The sequence below is a fragment of the Bos indicus genome, chromosome 10, assembly GCF_029378745.1.
Source record: "Bos indicus isolate NIAB-ARS_2022 breed Sahiwal x Tharparkar chromosome 10, NIAB-ARS_B.indTharparkar_mat_pri_1.0, whole genome shotgun sequence".
In the NCBI taxonomy this organism is placed as follows: Eukaryota; Metazoa; Chordata; class Mammalia; order Artiodactyla; family Bovidae; genus Bos; species Bos indicus.
The window spans coordinates 35,889,474-35,905,650 of NC_091769.1; the positions used below are offsets into that span (position 1 = coordinate 35,889,474).

At 55.5% G+C, this 16,177-nt stretch overlaps 1 protein-coding gene across 1 annotated transcript; it reads left to right on the forward strand.

Moving 5' to 3' along the window:
• Nucleotides 1-1,222: 1,222 nt before the first annotated feature.
• Nucleotides 1,223-15,979, forward strand: DISP2 (dispatched RND transporter family member 2). Its single transcript, XM_019967814.2, has 8 exons — nucleotides 1,223-1,400; nucleotides 6,047-6,376; nucleotides 6,663-6,692; nucleotides 6,835-6,958; nucleotides 7,213-7,328; nucleotides 7,654-7,784; nucleotides 8,154-8,251; nucleotides 8,701-15,979. Exons 1-8 carry the CDS (start codon nucleotides 1,285-1,287, stop codon nucleotides 11,965-11,967), a joined length of 4,212 nt encoding a protein of 1,403 aa, XP_019823373.2. The 5' UTR covers nucleotides 1,223-1,284; the 3' UTR covers nucleotides 11,968-15,979.
• Nucleotides 15,980-16,177: the final 198 nt, after the last annotated feature.

Here is a 16,177-nt window from a genome sequence, read left to right on the forward strand (position 1 = left end):
ACCAAAGCTCTACCATCAACATGAAGCCTTCCCTAAGGCCTTTAGGATGAGTGAGGTCCTTTCTGTCTTTGCACATTGCTCCTTTCTCTGTAGCTTATATCGACCATTGCATGGGCCCAACCACACCCTACCCAGTTGGCATCAACTAATGGGACAGCTTTTATCTCTCCAACCAAATTAAGCTACTCACCACTTCTACACCTCTAGACTCTCCCACCCTCATCCCCTACTGGTCTACATCTTGCATAGAGTGGCATTTGCACACAGTTTAGGGATACCCATAGTCCAGACACTACTGGGTTCTGACTCTTCCCAGCCCTATTCTTCGGCCAAGGCATCTCCCAAACATACAGACAGCCTACTTGCTGTAAAACCCCTTCTACCCAGTCAAATTCCACATTTGGGGGCCTCTCCACTTCCCAATTCCTAGGCTTCTCATAGGGACCCTACCTATTCTAGTGCTACCACAGCTCTCCAACCATGCCTCTCTACCTCCCAACACATTGCCCCTCTCTTACAGCCATTCCTTGATGGGGGAGACAGCAAGAACTCGGAAGTGAGTGGCTAATGATTACATTTCCAGGTTGAAGTGGGGTAGTTATAAGAAAAGGAGCTGGGGATTCTCTGAGTCGCTTCTCTCTCTTCCGGGTCATACTCGCACTTGAATAACAGAATCGAGGCTCCACATTTGAGGGGCACAGACCCAGGTCCAGACCAACTTGAAGAAAGACCCAACTTGAACAGGTGCCTAGCCTCACTGGGAAGTGGTGGGGGTCCGCTGAGGGAAGCTCAGAGAAATTTGGGAGTAAACGTAGCCCAAATTGTCAACCCCTCAGCATTCTGAGCAGTAAAGTGCCGGCATGGAACTGCTTGCTCTTCTGGGCTTGAAGAATCAGTTACAAGTTATGAGGCTCTCGACACGGAGCCCGGGGTCGGTTTTCCTGGTCCCTCACGGAAGACCGATCCCCCGCAGAAACGCCGGTGTGCGAGCTACAGCCAGATGGCCAGACTCCTAACAGCAGCTGTCAGACATGTCTTGGGTAGAGGGGCCCACAACAACGTTCGGGGGATATTTTAAAGACAGGGAGCCCCCAGCTCCTACAGCGCCGCGGCGGGAAGTCTCTGTCCCCGCCCCCCAGTGACGCGCCCATTGGCCAAGCTCTTCCTCGGCCCCGCCCAGCGACCGGCCCGCTTGGCGTCGACGCATGCGCAGAAACCCGCCGCCGCCGCCGCCGCCGCCGCCGCTTCAGCACCGGCGCCCGGACAGCGGCGCCGCCCACGGGCATGGACGGTGGTGGCGGCAGCAGCAGCAGCAGCGATCCGGTTCCCGGCCCGGGTCCGGAAGGGGAGCAGCGGCCCGAGGGGGAGCTTTTGGCCCCAGAAGGCAGCTCCCCGGACAGGTAGGGGCGGACTGTTCCGCAGACCCAGCTCTCTCTCAGTCCTTCCCAGAACCCGCGCCCCAGATATTCCCAGTAGCCGCCATATGTCGCCCCATTCATTCCCCAGACCCTCCCAGAGCCCGTTCTGGCGCCTCCAGACTCCTGGCCCCCTGGCCACGCCCTCTCTCTGCCGATTTTCATTCTCCCTGATACCCCCTAATATCAGCCCCCTTCGCCCTCGCTGCCCCCGGGACCTGCCCCACCCACTGTTTCTACCTTACCTCTAAGACCCCGAGTTCCCCCCACCCCTCCGGCCTCCAGAACCCCTCCCTCTAGGCCCTGCCCCCACGTCTTCTCTGTAAGCCCCAAGCCTGCAGCAACCTCAGTCCGGGTTCTAGCATGTCAATGTGCTCAAGGGTGCGTGTGTGTTGTAGATGGACTCGCCAAGGTGTATGTCCTAGGGAGACGCCAGACACTTGGCCGCCAAACTAGGGTCTGTCTTTGTCCATCACCATCAGTCTCCAGTCTGCCGCCCCGCATGGCCAGCTGCGCACGTGTGGGCTGGAGTCCCCACGTGTGGCAGCCACCTGCACTCTTTGGATGTGATGGGTTGGCAGGCTCTGAGACTCAGGTCACGGTCAGTACCTTCCCTGAAGGAGCACCCGGCTGGCAAGACAGAAGGAACACCTTCCTGCTGAGGGCCCAGATCTTGGTGCCTCTCCTCTCCCTTCCTCCACCATATGTGTGAGGGAACAGCCCAGCCAGGTAACAATATGGCGCAATTTCTGTGCCCTGCCTGTTCTGCCGCCCCCAGGATCCCTCACCTGACATGACGCTGCCTCTCTCTCCTGCCTGGACTGAAATAGGAAACATTCTTTGGGGGCAAAAGCAGAGGTGAACACATTATCTCCAGACTGCCCCAGTTAAATGTATAACCTGTACCTCAGAGTGAAGAAGAGATCCCACAAGCAGAGAGAAATGTTTCCTTCCCTCTACTGTCAAACCAGCCTGGATAGATTTAGCCACCTTTCAGACTGAAAGGCACAGAACTTTCTGCGATGGGATGAGAGACAGGATTAATGTGCTCCTTGGACCAGGGGACTGCCTGGCACTATGGCCTGACCAAAGAGCCAAGGATGGCCAAGGCAGAGATAGTGACAGGGCAGGGGCCAGGAGCATCCCTAGAAGGGGCTGGAGAGTCTTTTGCTGCCTCAGATATTTTGCCCAGGATCAGCCTTATCTTGGACTACTCACTTCCCCTGCACATAGGGCTCATACTTGAACACAGGAACTATTTGCTGTCTTCTAGTAACTCCCTGAGACCTCTGGCCCCTCTCTGCCCCTCCCCAGAGACCCTGGACAAATCAGGCAAAGGGACTCATTTCAGTCCAAGAAACAAAAATTCCTGCTGAACTAAGCAGCACCCTGGAGAATGAATAAGACAGCGCATGCATGCAGTCATGTGCGTGCATGTGTGCGCGTGTGCGCGCACACACACACACACACACACATTTACTAATGTAAAGACAACAGGGCAACTTGAAACAGTTAATTCTTTGCATCTTTAAAATTACTTTTTATTTTCCTAGTGGCATGAACTGGAACTCCCTCATCTGTCCTGACCATTCTGCCTGATCACATGGATGTTCATATAGCTATATGTCTGTGGCCTTGGGGCATGGTTAATACTCCTGTATATTTGCCCGTTATGGGGCTCCCAAGTGAGGGTCTGGGGCACTATTAGCCAGGCCCTGACTTCTATGGCCATGAGTCAGACCTGTGTCTTCCCTTTTCATTGACCTTCCTACCTGCCCCAGTCACTTGGCCAACAGGCCAATGTGCCCAGGCAAGCAGCCCAGGAAACTGCTCATCCCAGGCAGAGCCATGGAACTGAGGGTGAGAATGAAAGCCCCCAGGGGAAGCAAGGCAGACAGCTGATCCTAGGTTCCTGGAGAGGGATAAAAGGGATGGGGCTGGGCTAGGGAGATCCCAGTAGAAGCAAACCAATGGTGGAGACTTAATTTCCCCTTGAACAGGAGCCTGCTAAGCAAGGGGGGCGCTGATGAGATTTGGTAGGCTGGTTAAGGAGGACTGAGTTTCATTTCTCAGCCACTACCCCCTGGAGTGCTGGCTTCCCTTCATGAAAAAGAAACTGACACTCCAAGTGGGGACTTGACTCCTAAGACAAGCCCAAAGCTCAGTGATGCTTTAAGATCATGGGCAGCTGAAATAGGCACCCTGGCTGCCCCACCCTCCTGACTCTGGAAAGCAGGCCCTACTCTAAAGAGTGAGACCAAGACTAAAATGGGTCACCTTGTGCCTCCCTGGTGGTCCAGTGGTTAGGACTCCACCTTTCAAGGCAGGGGACATGGGTTCAATCCCTGATCTGGGAACTAAGGATCCACACCCCACAGGGTGCAACCAAAAATGTATACAAAATAAAATGGGTCACCTTCATGCCTTCAGGGTCCAACCCAGACCAAGCACAGTGCCCAGCATGTGGCAAGTGCTCAGAAAAGACCTGCAGAATAAAAATCTTAAAGAAATAGATATCCCCACTTATACATATGAAACCCAGGTCATTTTTCCAGCTTCCCTTTGGCCCATGGGGATGGATGTACAAGGGATTTATCTGCCAGGACACTGGTTGCTATATCATTAACTTTATGGGGTCATCTGAGGTCTTGCTTGAAAACAACTTCAGTCAAATTCCTATTTTTCTAAATGTAGAGTTAGTAAAAAAAAAAAAAAGAAGAAGAAGAAGAAGAAGTAGTGGTTTAAATCATGAGATAAATTCTAATGCAGCTGTTGATAACAAAAAGAAAAGTACTGAGACTTCCCTGATGGTCCAGTGATTAAGGCTCCATGCCCCTGATGTAGGGGGACTGGATTCTATCCCTGGTCAGGGAACTAGATCCCACATGCTGCAGCTAAGACCCAGCACAACCAGAAACAAATAAATATTTAAAAAAGAAAAGTAATTATAATTATATATGTAGAGAGATTCTTAAGGCGTGAGAAGTTCTCAAATGGAGACATATTATCTGAAGTGCCTAAAGAGTTCAAATTGTAAATATAAATATACTTCTTAATCTACACACTTCCTGCAGCACTGAGTGTGAAGAGGCAGGAAAGCAAATGTCTTCCACATGCCAGGCTCCATGCCAGGCACCTCACAGATCTTACCTCAGTTAATTCCCATACTAACTTGAGCTGCTGCTAAGCTGCTAAGTCACTTCAGTTGTGTCTGACTCTGTGCGACCCCATAGACGGCAGCCCACCAGGCTCCCCCATCCCTGGGATTCTCCAGGCAAGAACACTGGAGTGGGTTGCCATTTCCTTCTCCAATGCATGAAAGTGAAAAGTGAAAGTGAAGTCGCTCAGTCGTGTCCGACCCTCAGCGACCCCATGGACTGCAGCCTTCTAGGCTCGTCCGTCCATGGGATTTTCCAGGCAGGAGTACTGGAGTGGGTTGCCATTGCCTTCTCTGACTAACTTGAGAGGGGGGACCTTATTCTCATACCCCGACTCAGCAGACAAGGATGTCAATGTTCCAAGAACTGTGTATCTTTCCCAAGACCCCAGAGCTAAAGGATGATGAGGCCAGGATCCCACCTCCACTGCTCCCTCATTTTAGTTTCAGCACGAGGGTTATCCCCTCCCCCTCGACTGTCTGCCACCCAGCTTTCTGGCAGGAAGAGAAGGAGCTTATTTTTTTTCAGTTCCTCTACTTGATTTCTGGGCAGAACCCAGCCTCTTTGGGCAATGTCCACTTGCCATCACAGCCAGGACCCTGGCCCATGGCCCCTTCAGCAGTGCAGCAGGCAAGACTGGAAGCCAGGGTTGGATCAGCAGACACCTGGCTGTTCCATGGGAGCTATGCAAATTCTAGCAGGCCAGGTGAGCCAGGAGGATGGAAGGAAGGAGACTCACTGGTGGGCCCAGAACCCTCTGGGAATCACCCATGGCCCTCAGGCACTTGGTTCTGTGACCATCTTCTGTCCTAGGTCTAGCAATCCTGCCACTGGGGTAGGACTTCAACTCCTCCTGCACCCAAGGAGTGGGGCTGGGTCCATGCACAGAATACTGCCCCCATGAGTAATTTGGAAAGATGAATCTATTGCTGACTCCTTCCTGGCAAGTCCCTTGGGGGTCCTAACTCCCTTTCCCAACTGTGCACACTCTTGCAGAGCAAACCTCTTCCCAAAATCCTAGGGTTGGTAAAAAAAGGCAATAATTGCTTATGCCAAACTTTCCCTGGCTTTTAAGGTGGGAACAGAAGTGCAGCAGGTGCTTAATCAGCGTCTGACGAGAATGAAGAGACGATTGCAGCAGACAGAGCTGGGCTCAAGGCCCAGCTCTTCAGGGCTCACTGAACCTCAGTTCTCAAATCTATAAAAGGAAAGTACTTCCCCTGTACGGTTTTTAAAGGTGCAAATTAAGATCATATGTGTTTGGGGGTGCAGAGACCGATGAGGGAATGAGACAATGAACCCCAAGAAGTAGGCTGGAGGTGTAGACCCAGAACCCCCATCCTCGTCGCCTCCTGCCAGAACCAGTAACAGAAAAACCCAAGCCCCATCCATCTCAGCTCACTGAACACTGCTGGGGCATGGTATGGACCACCACTATCCCACCCCCATTTTCCCTGCCTCCTCCTCCCCCAGGTCCCAGAGCAAGGCTGTGGCCCCGGAGGCCAGCCCAGAGAGGAGCTGCTCCCTCCACAGCTGCCCCCTTGAGGACCCTTCCAGTTCTTCTGGACCACCACCAGCAACTTCCACCCTCCAGCCTGTGGGCCCGTCCAGCCCCTTGGCCCCTGCTCACTTTACCTATCCCCGAGTACAGCAGGAGTACCGGGGGGGAAGCTCCCTGCCAGGGCTTGGGGACCAGGCAGGACTGTGCTCCCATGGCTGCAGCCTCAGCCCTTCGCCAGCCCCCTCACAGCGTGATGGGACCTGGAAGCCAGCATCTGTGCAGCACCACGTGGTCAGCGTCAGGTAAGGAGGAGTCCAGTAGCTGGCCAGCTGCCCTGGAAGGTAGGGCAGGGCTTCAAAGTGGGGCCAACTCCCTGAGGTCTAGATTCCTTCCCTAGGAGGCAACCCAAGTGTCTCCTGTCTCTGATGGAGGAGGCAGCCTGGAGGGAAGAGGAAGGAAGGGTTGCAACTTGGGAGTGGGGAGGCTTGCAAGGGTCGATGCCAACTTCCTCTACCCTCTACCCCTACTCCAACCTCCCACCTTACAAGAGGACTCTAGCAAGCAAGTGTCTTTTCTTCTCTCCCATAGGCAGGAACGGGCCTTCCGGATGCCAAAGAGGTAGGCCTGGGCCTTCTCTGGACCCATGGGGTGACCAGGCCCAGTTTAGCTCCACCATCCCTTCTTGGTGGCTTCTAAGCTCACCCATTCCCTGCTGCCATGCCCAACGCCAACTCATGGGGGATCTCTTCCTCTTTCCCAGCTATTCCCAGCTGATTGCGGAGTGCCCAGTGGCCGTGCTGCTGCTGTGTCTGGCTTTCATCCTCCTCTGCACCCTGGCTGGACTGCTGGGGGGCCAGCTACCTGATTTCTCCAAGCCCTTACTGGTGAGGGGCCACAGGGAGGGACGGGGCCCCCATGCCTGACAACCTCAGCTCGATCTGGGGCAGAACTTTGGAGTGGTCCTGCTGGGAGTGGACTCTCCAGTGAGAGCTCAGAAAGGGTACAGAGGTGATCCTCGGGTCCAACCATACAGCCAGGCAGGCCAGCCCTCCCTGCTCCAGGGACCCAAAGGAGCAGAACTGAGAAGGAAGAACTCCCCCTCTTTCTGGTCTGATCTTCTCTGCCCTCCTCCCTCCAGGGCTTTGAGCCTCGGGACACGGACATTGGGCGCAAGCTAGTGGTCTGGAGAGCACTGCAGGCCCTCACAGGCCCCAGGAAGCTGCTTTCCCTTTCCCCAGACCTTGAGCTGAACAGGTAATGGCTTCCCATCTTTCCACTTTTGGGGGCAACCGGAAATAGAACGAGGTCTCCAGAGAGGAGCCAAAGACAGGTCAGGGGACTTCCCTGGCTATCCAGCAGTCGGGACTCTGCACTTCCACTGCAGGGGACACAGGTTTGATCCCTGGTCGGGGAACTAAGATTCCATATGCCATGTAGTGCAGGCAAAAAAAAGTAAAAAAAAAAAAAAAAAAGGCAGGTCAGAGGGCCTTGATGGAACCCCCTAGGCAATGGCATCTGGCCTCTTCTGAGCCCCTCACCTTCTGGAGAGTGCCTGGTAAAGATTTTTTCTCCACCTTAGCTCAAACCCCCACACCACCCTGAGCCCTGCCACACCCTGGAGCAGTGCCCAAGAGGGGATGGTCCGGCCTTGGAGGATGGTGGAGTCCTTGGAGGACAGAGGGCAGGACAGCTTCTTCTGTGGCCCCCCTGGTAAGCTGCAGCCTGGCCGGTTCCTGGCTTTAATGGTGGTTCTCCCTCTCCCCATCTACTAGAACTGGAGGGCCCAGGAGAACAAATCTGGGCAGACAGAAGGGGAAGGAGACTGGCCAGTCACATTCAAACCAAGGAAGTAGGGTTACAGATGGGAGGATGAGGCAGGTCTCAGTTGCTCCAGCCAGGAAGGGTCAAGCTGGACGGGGGTGTGGCACAGGGGAGGGATGTAGGCCCAGCATCAGGCAGCCAGGCACAGGTTTGAGGCTCCTGAGAATCTGAGCCTCATATGGTCCAGAGTAAGCATCTTCCCTTTGGTGGGCCCAGGATCTGGGGCCAAAGCACTAAGCTCTGGGCCGTGTGTTGCAGAGAAGAGCTACGCACAGCTGGTGTTCATGTCCACCTCAGCGGGCAGCCTGTGGAACCTGCACGCCATTCATTCTATGTGTCGCATGGAACATGACCAGGTGAGCCAGCTGAGGAGGTGCCGGGGCTTGGTGGGGTTGGGGAGAGCCAGGGACACCAGGGACCTGATCATAAGGAAATACAGTTGAACCAAGGTTGCCAGGCTGGGCTAGGAAAACACATTCCCTGCTTAGAAAATTATTGCAACCCTGCTAAGAGGCTCCAGGTTGTAGGGGAGAGGAAAGTGAAGAGTCAGCTGCTTCCAGAAGTGCCAAGACATAGCTGCTGGGAGACAGACCCTCAGAGCCCGGGGATTTTCAAAAGGTCCTGAGGCTCCTCCTTAAAGGAGTCAAGATGTAGCTGCTGGAACAGGGGCCTGACCAGTCAGGTCAAGATACCTCTCTGCCTCTGCCCTGCTGCCTCAAAAGAGGTGAGAGAGCCTGGGATAGTGCTTGGAAACCTGGGCTCCAGCAGTTCCCCTGAGCTCTCTCCTGCTGTGTGTGCCCTACAGATCCGCTCCCATCCCAGCTTTGGGGCTCTGTGCCAGCGTACAGCAGCCAACGAGTGCTGCCCAAGTTGGTCCCTGGGCAACTTTGTGGCTGTGCTCTCCAATCGCTCCTCCTGCCTAGACATTACTCAAGCCGATACAACGCGAACACTGGCCCTGCTGCGGGCCTGTGCCCTCTACTATCACCGTGGTGCCCTGGTGCCCTCCTGTCTGGGACCTGGAAATGACAAGCCCCCACGCTGTACCCAGGTTCCCACCAAGTGCTCCCAGAGCAGTGCTGTCTACCAACTCCTGCACTTCCTGCTGGACAGGGACTTTCTGAGTCCCCAGACTGCAGACTACCAGGTGCCCTCCCTCAAGTACAGCCTGCTCTTCCTGCCCACCCTGAAGGGTGCCTCCATGATGGGCATCTACCTGGACCGCCTCGCTATGCCCTGGGGGCTCTCCGACAACTACACGTCCGTCACCGGCATGGACCTGGGCCTCAAGCAGGAACTGCTGAGGCACTACCTGGCCCAGGACACGGTGTATCCCTTGCTGGCCCTGGCCGCCATTTTCCTCAGCATCGCCCTCTACCTGCGCTCGCTCTTCCTCACGCTCATGGTGCTGCTGGGGGTGCTGGGCTCTCTGCTGGTTGCCTTTTTTCTCTACCGAGTGGCCTTCCGGATGGCCTACTTCCCCTTCGTCAATCTGGCAGCCCTTGTCCTGCTGAGCAGCGTCTGCGCTAACCACACCCTCATCTTCTTCGACCTCTGGCGCCTCAGCAAGAGCCAGCTGCCCTCCGGGGGGCTGGCGCAGCGCGTGCGCCGCACCATGCACCACTTCGGCTACCTGCTGCTGGTCTCGGGCCTCACCACTGGCGCGGCCTTCTACGCCAGCTACCTGAGCCGCCTCCCGGCCGTGCGCTGCTTCGCGCTATACATGGGAACGGCTGTGCTGGCGCACCTGGCGCTCACGCTGGCCTGGCTGCCCTCCTCCGCGGTGCTGCACGAGCGCTACCTGGCGCGCGGCTGTGCGTCCCAGGCGCGTGGCCCGTGGGCCGGCAGCGCGCCCCGGCGACTGGCACTGGCACTCCACCGACGGCTCCGCGGCCTCCGGAGGGCGGCCGCCAGCACCTCGCGCCTGCTCTTCCAGCGCCTCCTGCCCTGCGGGGTCATCAAGTTCCGCTACATTTGGATCTGCTGGTTCGCCGCGCTGGCGGCTGGGGGCGCCTACATCGCAGGCGTCAGCCCCCGCCTGCGGCTGCCCACGCTGCCGCCGCCACGCGGCCAAGTCTTCCGGCCCAGCCACCCCTTCGAGCGCTTCGACGCCGAGTACCGTCAGCAGTTTCTGTTTGAGCGGCTGCCTCAGGGCGAGGGCGGCCACATGCCCGTGGTCTTGGTGTGGGGCATCCTGCCCGTGGACACGGGCGACCCCCTGGACCCTCGCAGCAACAGCTCGCTGGTGAGCGACCCTGCCTTCTCAGCCAGCGGTCCTGAGGCCCAGCGCTGGCTGCTAGCCCTCTGCCACGGAGCTCGGAATCAAAGCTTCTTCGGGGCCCAGCCGGAGGGCTGGCCCACATTGTGCTTCGTGGAGGCCCTCCAGCACTGGATGGAGAGCCCCGGCTGTGCCCGCCTGGGGCCGGGCCTCTGCTGTGGCCACTCGGGCTTCCCCTGGGCCCCGCAGCTTTTCCTGCACTGCCTCAAGATGATGGCTCTGGAGCAAGGCCCGGAGGGCCCCCGGGACCTGGGACCCCGCTTCAATACCCAGGGCGGCTTGGCTGCCCTGGTCCTGCAGTTCCAGACCAACTGCCCCTACAGTCCAGACTATAGCCAGGCTCACCACTTCTACACTGAGGTCAACCACTGGCTGGCAGCAGAGTTGGGGAGGGCACCCCCTGGCCTGCGCCGGGGTTGGTTCACCAGCCGTCTAGAGCTGTACAGCCTGCAGCACAGCCTAAGCACCGAGCCTGCAGTGGTGCTGGGCCTGGCGCTGGCGCTGGCCTTTGCCACACTGCTGCTGGGCACCTGGAATGTTCCACTTAGCCTGTTCTCAGTGGCAGCTGTGGCAGGCACCGTGCTGCTCACCGTGGGGCTCCTGGTTCTGCTTGAGTGGCAGCTCAACACTGCCGAGGCCCTCTTCCTCTCTGCCTCGGTGGGCCTCTCCGTGGACTTCACTGTCAACTACTGCATCTCCTACCACCTGTGCCCGCACCCTGACCGCCTGAGTCGAGTGGCCTTCTCACTGCGCCAGACCAGCTGCGCCACAGCAGTGGGGGCCGCAGCCCTGTTTGCAGCCGGCGTGCTCATGCTGCCTGCCACGGTGCTGCTCTATCGCAAGCTGGGCATCGTCCTCATGATGGTGAAGTGCGTCAGCTGCGGCTTCGCCAGCTTCTTCTTCCAATCTCTCTGCTGTTTCTTTGGACCAGAGAAGAACTGTGGGCAGATCCTCTGGCCTTGTGCACACCTGCCGTGGGATTCCGGAACAGGGGAGCCTGGTGGGGAGAAGGCAGGTCGACCACGACCGGGGCCGGTAGGAGGGGTACCCGGGTCCTGCTCAGAGCAGTACGAGCTACAGCCGCTGGCGCGACGCCGGAGTCCCAGCTTTGACACCAGTACAGCCACCAGCAAGCTGTCTCACCGGCCCTCAGTGCTCTCTGAAGATCTACAGCTGCATGATGGCCCCTACTGCTCCCGGCCCCCGCCAGGCCCTGCATCCCCAAGAGAGCTGTTCCTGGACCACCAGGCAGTTTTCAGTCAGTGCCCGGCCCTGCAGACTTCCTCTCCCTACAAGCAAGCTGGACCCAGCCCCAAAACCCGGGCCAGGCAGAACTCCCCAGGGAAGAAGGCTGAGCTGGTGCAGGCCTCACTAGAAGCCCCAGCCCACCCTCCCAGGCCCAAGCCCCAGGTCGTAGAGCCCTCTGATTGCCTCTGCTCCTCAGCCAGCACCCTGGAGGGGCTCAGCGTCTCTGATGAGACCTGCTTAAGCACCTCTGAGCCCAGTGCCCGTGTGCCAGATTCCGTGGGTGCCTCCCCAGAGGACCTGGATGAAGCTGAGCAGACAGTACCTGAACGGGGCCAGCTCAATGAGAAGCGGGACACACTGTGGCTGGCGCTCAAGGAGACTGTTTACGACCCTTCTCTGCCCACCTCACACCAGAGTAGCTTGTCCTGGAAAGGCCGTGGGGGGCCGGGGGATGGCAGCCCTGTGGTGCTGCCCAACAGCCAACCAGATCTGCCAGATGTTTGGGTCCGCAGGCCCAGTACCCACACTTCAGGCTACAGTAGCTGAGGGAGGCCCAGGGAGGCCCGAATGGGGCACAGAGCCTGTCAGGGATGATGAGGCCAGAGCAGCACCAGGCTAGAGCCTGATAGTGTTTCCCCACATCAGCGTGGGGAGGTCTCGCTCTCCAGTTGTGGACTTTAAACCCTGCCAGGTGTTCTAGCCCCGGTCTGGGCTGCTGCTTACTCCCCACACCTGGAGGATTGATAAGGGGGGTGGTCTCTGGAGTGAAATGCCAAGCTCTCCTTGTGACCTGTGAAGGGCTCATCTGCTCCCACAGTGCCAACCAGGACCCACCCTCTAGAAGGGCAAAGGTCATGTGTGCAGCTCCATGTATCAGGGGAGGCTGACTTGGCCCCCATGCCAAGGGGCATGAAGGTCAGTGGGACTAAGGGACCCAGTCCTTGGGATCCTATGGGCCCCTTCATCAACCAAGAGCCCTGGGAAACCTCAGCAGCCTCCTGGGCCTCTCTCACTTTTCAGAGGCTTTTTTTTATCAGGACACTTCCTTTTCTTTGGGAGAGCCTCTTGGAGTCATAATTGGGCTGGGGTCTCTGTCCTGAATGGTCTACCCCCCTCACATTACCCAATCTGTCAAGAAATTGGTGCCAGCCAAGCAAAGATGGCTTCTGGGAGTAAAGTAGGTGGTGGAGAGATGGTGAGTCCCAGAGCATCCCTGAATTGCTAACGGTCCCTCATGGGAAGATGCTCTGGCATGGAAGTGTCCTCTCCCCTGTTAACACCAGTAAGAATCCTTTACATCCCGCCTATTTTGGTTTGCAGAACACTTCCATACCCATTGTGTCCTGGGAATCTCACCACTTCTGTGTGAGGTAGCCTGTAGTTGGTTAGGTCCTTTGGCCCCCAGGTTGCAAAACTAAGGTTATCTGTTTTCACAAAGTCCCATAGTGAGTGGGTGGCAGAGCAGGTTTCCTAACTGACTCCACAGCAGCTCCCACTGTCCTCCTGTTTACCTGCCCAAGGGACGTTGGCCTACAGCTGTCTTGATCTTTGCTCTGGCACCTTTTAACAACCTGTCTTCAGAGGTGCCTCTGGGTACCACTTTAGGCCTCCGTCTGCAGAAGAAGCTACACTCTGAGCAAGCCTGGAGTTCCTCCCCATAGCCCCTGGGCTTCCTTCCAGCTCCAGGTGAGATGCCTACCATCCATGAGGCACCTAAGCTGATCTGATTCCCAAGTTCAGGGTCAGGAGAAGGCCTTGTCCATGGCTTCAGTGTGCGGAGAGCCCCTGCCAGGAGAGGCACTGAGGGCAGTTGAGGCTGAGCAGAATCCAGTTAAGGCAGGAACTCAGGCCTGCCCTCTTTGGGGGTATGGCAGTCTGAAGGTGTTTCGCAGGTCAGGGTTCTGGTTCCCAAAGGACAGGTCTCTCTAGGGGCACTCAGCAGACAAAAGGCTGACTCTCCTTCCCCAAAGCAAAGGGTCTCTCTGGAAGGTTTTATCTCACATGAGAGCTCATGACACCTGGAACATCAACAAATTTACTGAGCACCACTCCACCTCTGGCACTATAAGAGGACAGAGGCATGGAGGGAAAATCAGACATCTGCCCTCAAGGATCTCACCCTCTAGCTGGGGAAACAGCCCCCCCACCCCATACATGTAGGCATCAGTGGGTCACTGATGGCACCATACAGCACTTGCTGAGGGCCATATGCCTGTCACCATGAGCATTGCTGGAGCTCAAGCACCCAGGACTGGTAACCAGGAAGGATTCCTGAGCTGGGCTTCAGTATCTCAGTCTGGAAGTGACCTTAACAATCATTTGTTTCAGCAGTTCTCAAACTTTGGAGGCTCAGGACCCTTTGTTCAAAGAATCCTTGTGTGGAAACACTGCATATAAAGCTGAGAAAAAGCAACTACACTGTTGGGTGCTGGGGGTGGGGAAGTCCAGAGCCAGGTCAGCCTCCTTTTTTACTGTGCCTCTCAGGGGACCCTGGGGAACCCTGAAAGCTCTTGGTGGCTCTGAAGAATGTGTTTTGAAAACCACTGATCCAGGTTATTTTACAGATGAGCATCACAGAGGGGAAGGATTTTTCTGGGGCCAAAGAGACAGAACTGGAGGCAAATTCGGGGCTTTGGGCTTTTTATATATATATATATACCTGAGACTTACCTCCCACGCCAACTTATAAGAAGTGGGATATGGCGATATCAATGAGATATGGGAGTTGTGGAAGTGCCAGAAGACCATGGGCAGGAATGACAGGTACATCGGCTTTGCAAGATAAAGATGCCCATCTGACTCCCGGTGTCAGGAAGGAGAGACAGTGACTAGCACTAACTTGGACCATCTCCCTGGAGTTCTGAGGGACCTCTCTTCACGTCAGAGAGGAATTCAGCCTCTCTGGCCTAGGGCTGCTCATCCGCCTCTGAGTCCTGGCTTCCCTGACTACAGACTGTCTCCTGTTATCACACAGCCAGGTCGGCAGAGCTCTGGTCATCTGGGATCATCACCCAGAGGGAGGACAAGCTGAGCCCTTCCTCCTGAACATGAGCGGAAGTCTGGCCTTGACTCCATCGTTGTAGCTGCCTCTCAGTGACTCACTGCAGCGCTTCTGCCCTGTGATGTAGGAGGACAGCAGGGCCCTGGACCAAAAGAACCTGCTCCCTGACACCCTCTTTTGTGTCTTATAGGGGGAGACATTGGTGTCTGGGACTGAGGCTTCAGAAACTAGGCCTGAACACAACCACTGACATGTTTGAGAGAGTATGAAGGGATGGATGGGGTGGGCATCATCTGAGCACAACGAAGAGCCCTCCTCGGGGACTTCTGGGTGCCCTTCTCACAGGCCAGGGCCACACAACCCTTCAGGAAGGCAGATGAGCTGGAGCAGCCAAAGTACTGACTGGATTTGTTCTTTATACCAGCGTGCCCAAAGGACTGGAAGAACTCAGTGTAATCCCAGTCAGCACCTCGAACCTGGAGTGGCCCAAACCAACAGCAGGCATCACAGCAGTGGGTAATCCCACCTGCATCTCTAGCTCCAACTTTGGTGTTTTTTTTTTATTTGACAGGGTCTTAGTTCCCCAACAAGGGATCAAACCTGTGTCCCCTGTAGGGGAAGTGCAGAGTCTTAACCACTGGACTCCCAGGAAAGTCCCCCTTGCCCCAGCTTTGGAAAGCAATTTGAAGTATTTTCAAAAGATTTACTATCATCATTATGGTGGTTACAGAGTGTATGGCCCTGGACACACATAGAGAGAAGCTTAGAAGCATGCTGTGAGGCTCTGGAAAATTCAAGAAATGGCTCCTTAGCACTGAGACACTGCATTAACACTGATTTGGGACTTGCAGTCATTTCTCCTATTTGTGCCACAGATCCTTGAACTCATACACAGAGCATGAGTATGTGTTATTGTATGTTTTAAAAATGTAACTTGGTATAGTTTGTTACTATGGGAAAACCCATCCTTCCATGGCTGTGGCACTTTGGTGACAATGTCAGAGATTGAGTTGACTGGTAAATCTTAGATTTTACAGGCACAGGGCCTACCCTATACCATGATATTTAGGCAGTATCTCAGCTTGAGCCTGATTCTGAAAGAGACATCTCACGAGAGATTTATAAGCCAAATGCCCTTAGCCCCCTCAAACTCATTCCTCTCCTTCCAGTCCATGACAAGGCAAGTGAGGGGATCAGGAAAGAAGATACATTGGAGAGTTTCTGATCTTTTCTTTTGTGGTGGCCTTATCTTGGCCTTTGATAATACATGTGGGCAATTATGAGCTCTCTGGCATCCATGACATGCATCAAGATTTGCTTGGGAATGGGAAAAAACAGACATTCCTTACCCTTTCTACCCTCACCCTTGTTCACAGGGATGACAGTAGCTCAAGGTGGTGTAGAGGTATTTATGCTTAGGAGAAGTTGTCACTCAATTCACTGGGAAGATGAGAAACAAAAGAAAGCCACCGCGTGCTATGTAAATGGTGGGCTGTCCCAAGCCACCTTGTGCTGAAGAGCCCTGGAAGGACCTTGATAAACTTATCGTGATCATCAGGCCTCTGTGTGGTTATTCATGTTATACCTCAACATAAGGGGATGATCAACAGTTTACCAAATTCACAGACAACAGATTAGAGCTTCAAAATCACTAAAGAGAATCCCTCAGCTGGGCAGACTGATGTGGATTTGAATTCATGATCCCAGCCTCACCTGTAACCTCAGCTCTGCCTAGCCTGCTTCCATTCTAGTTAC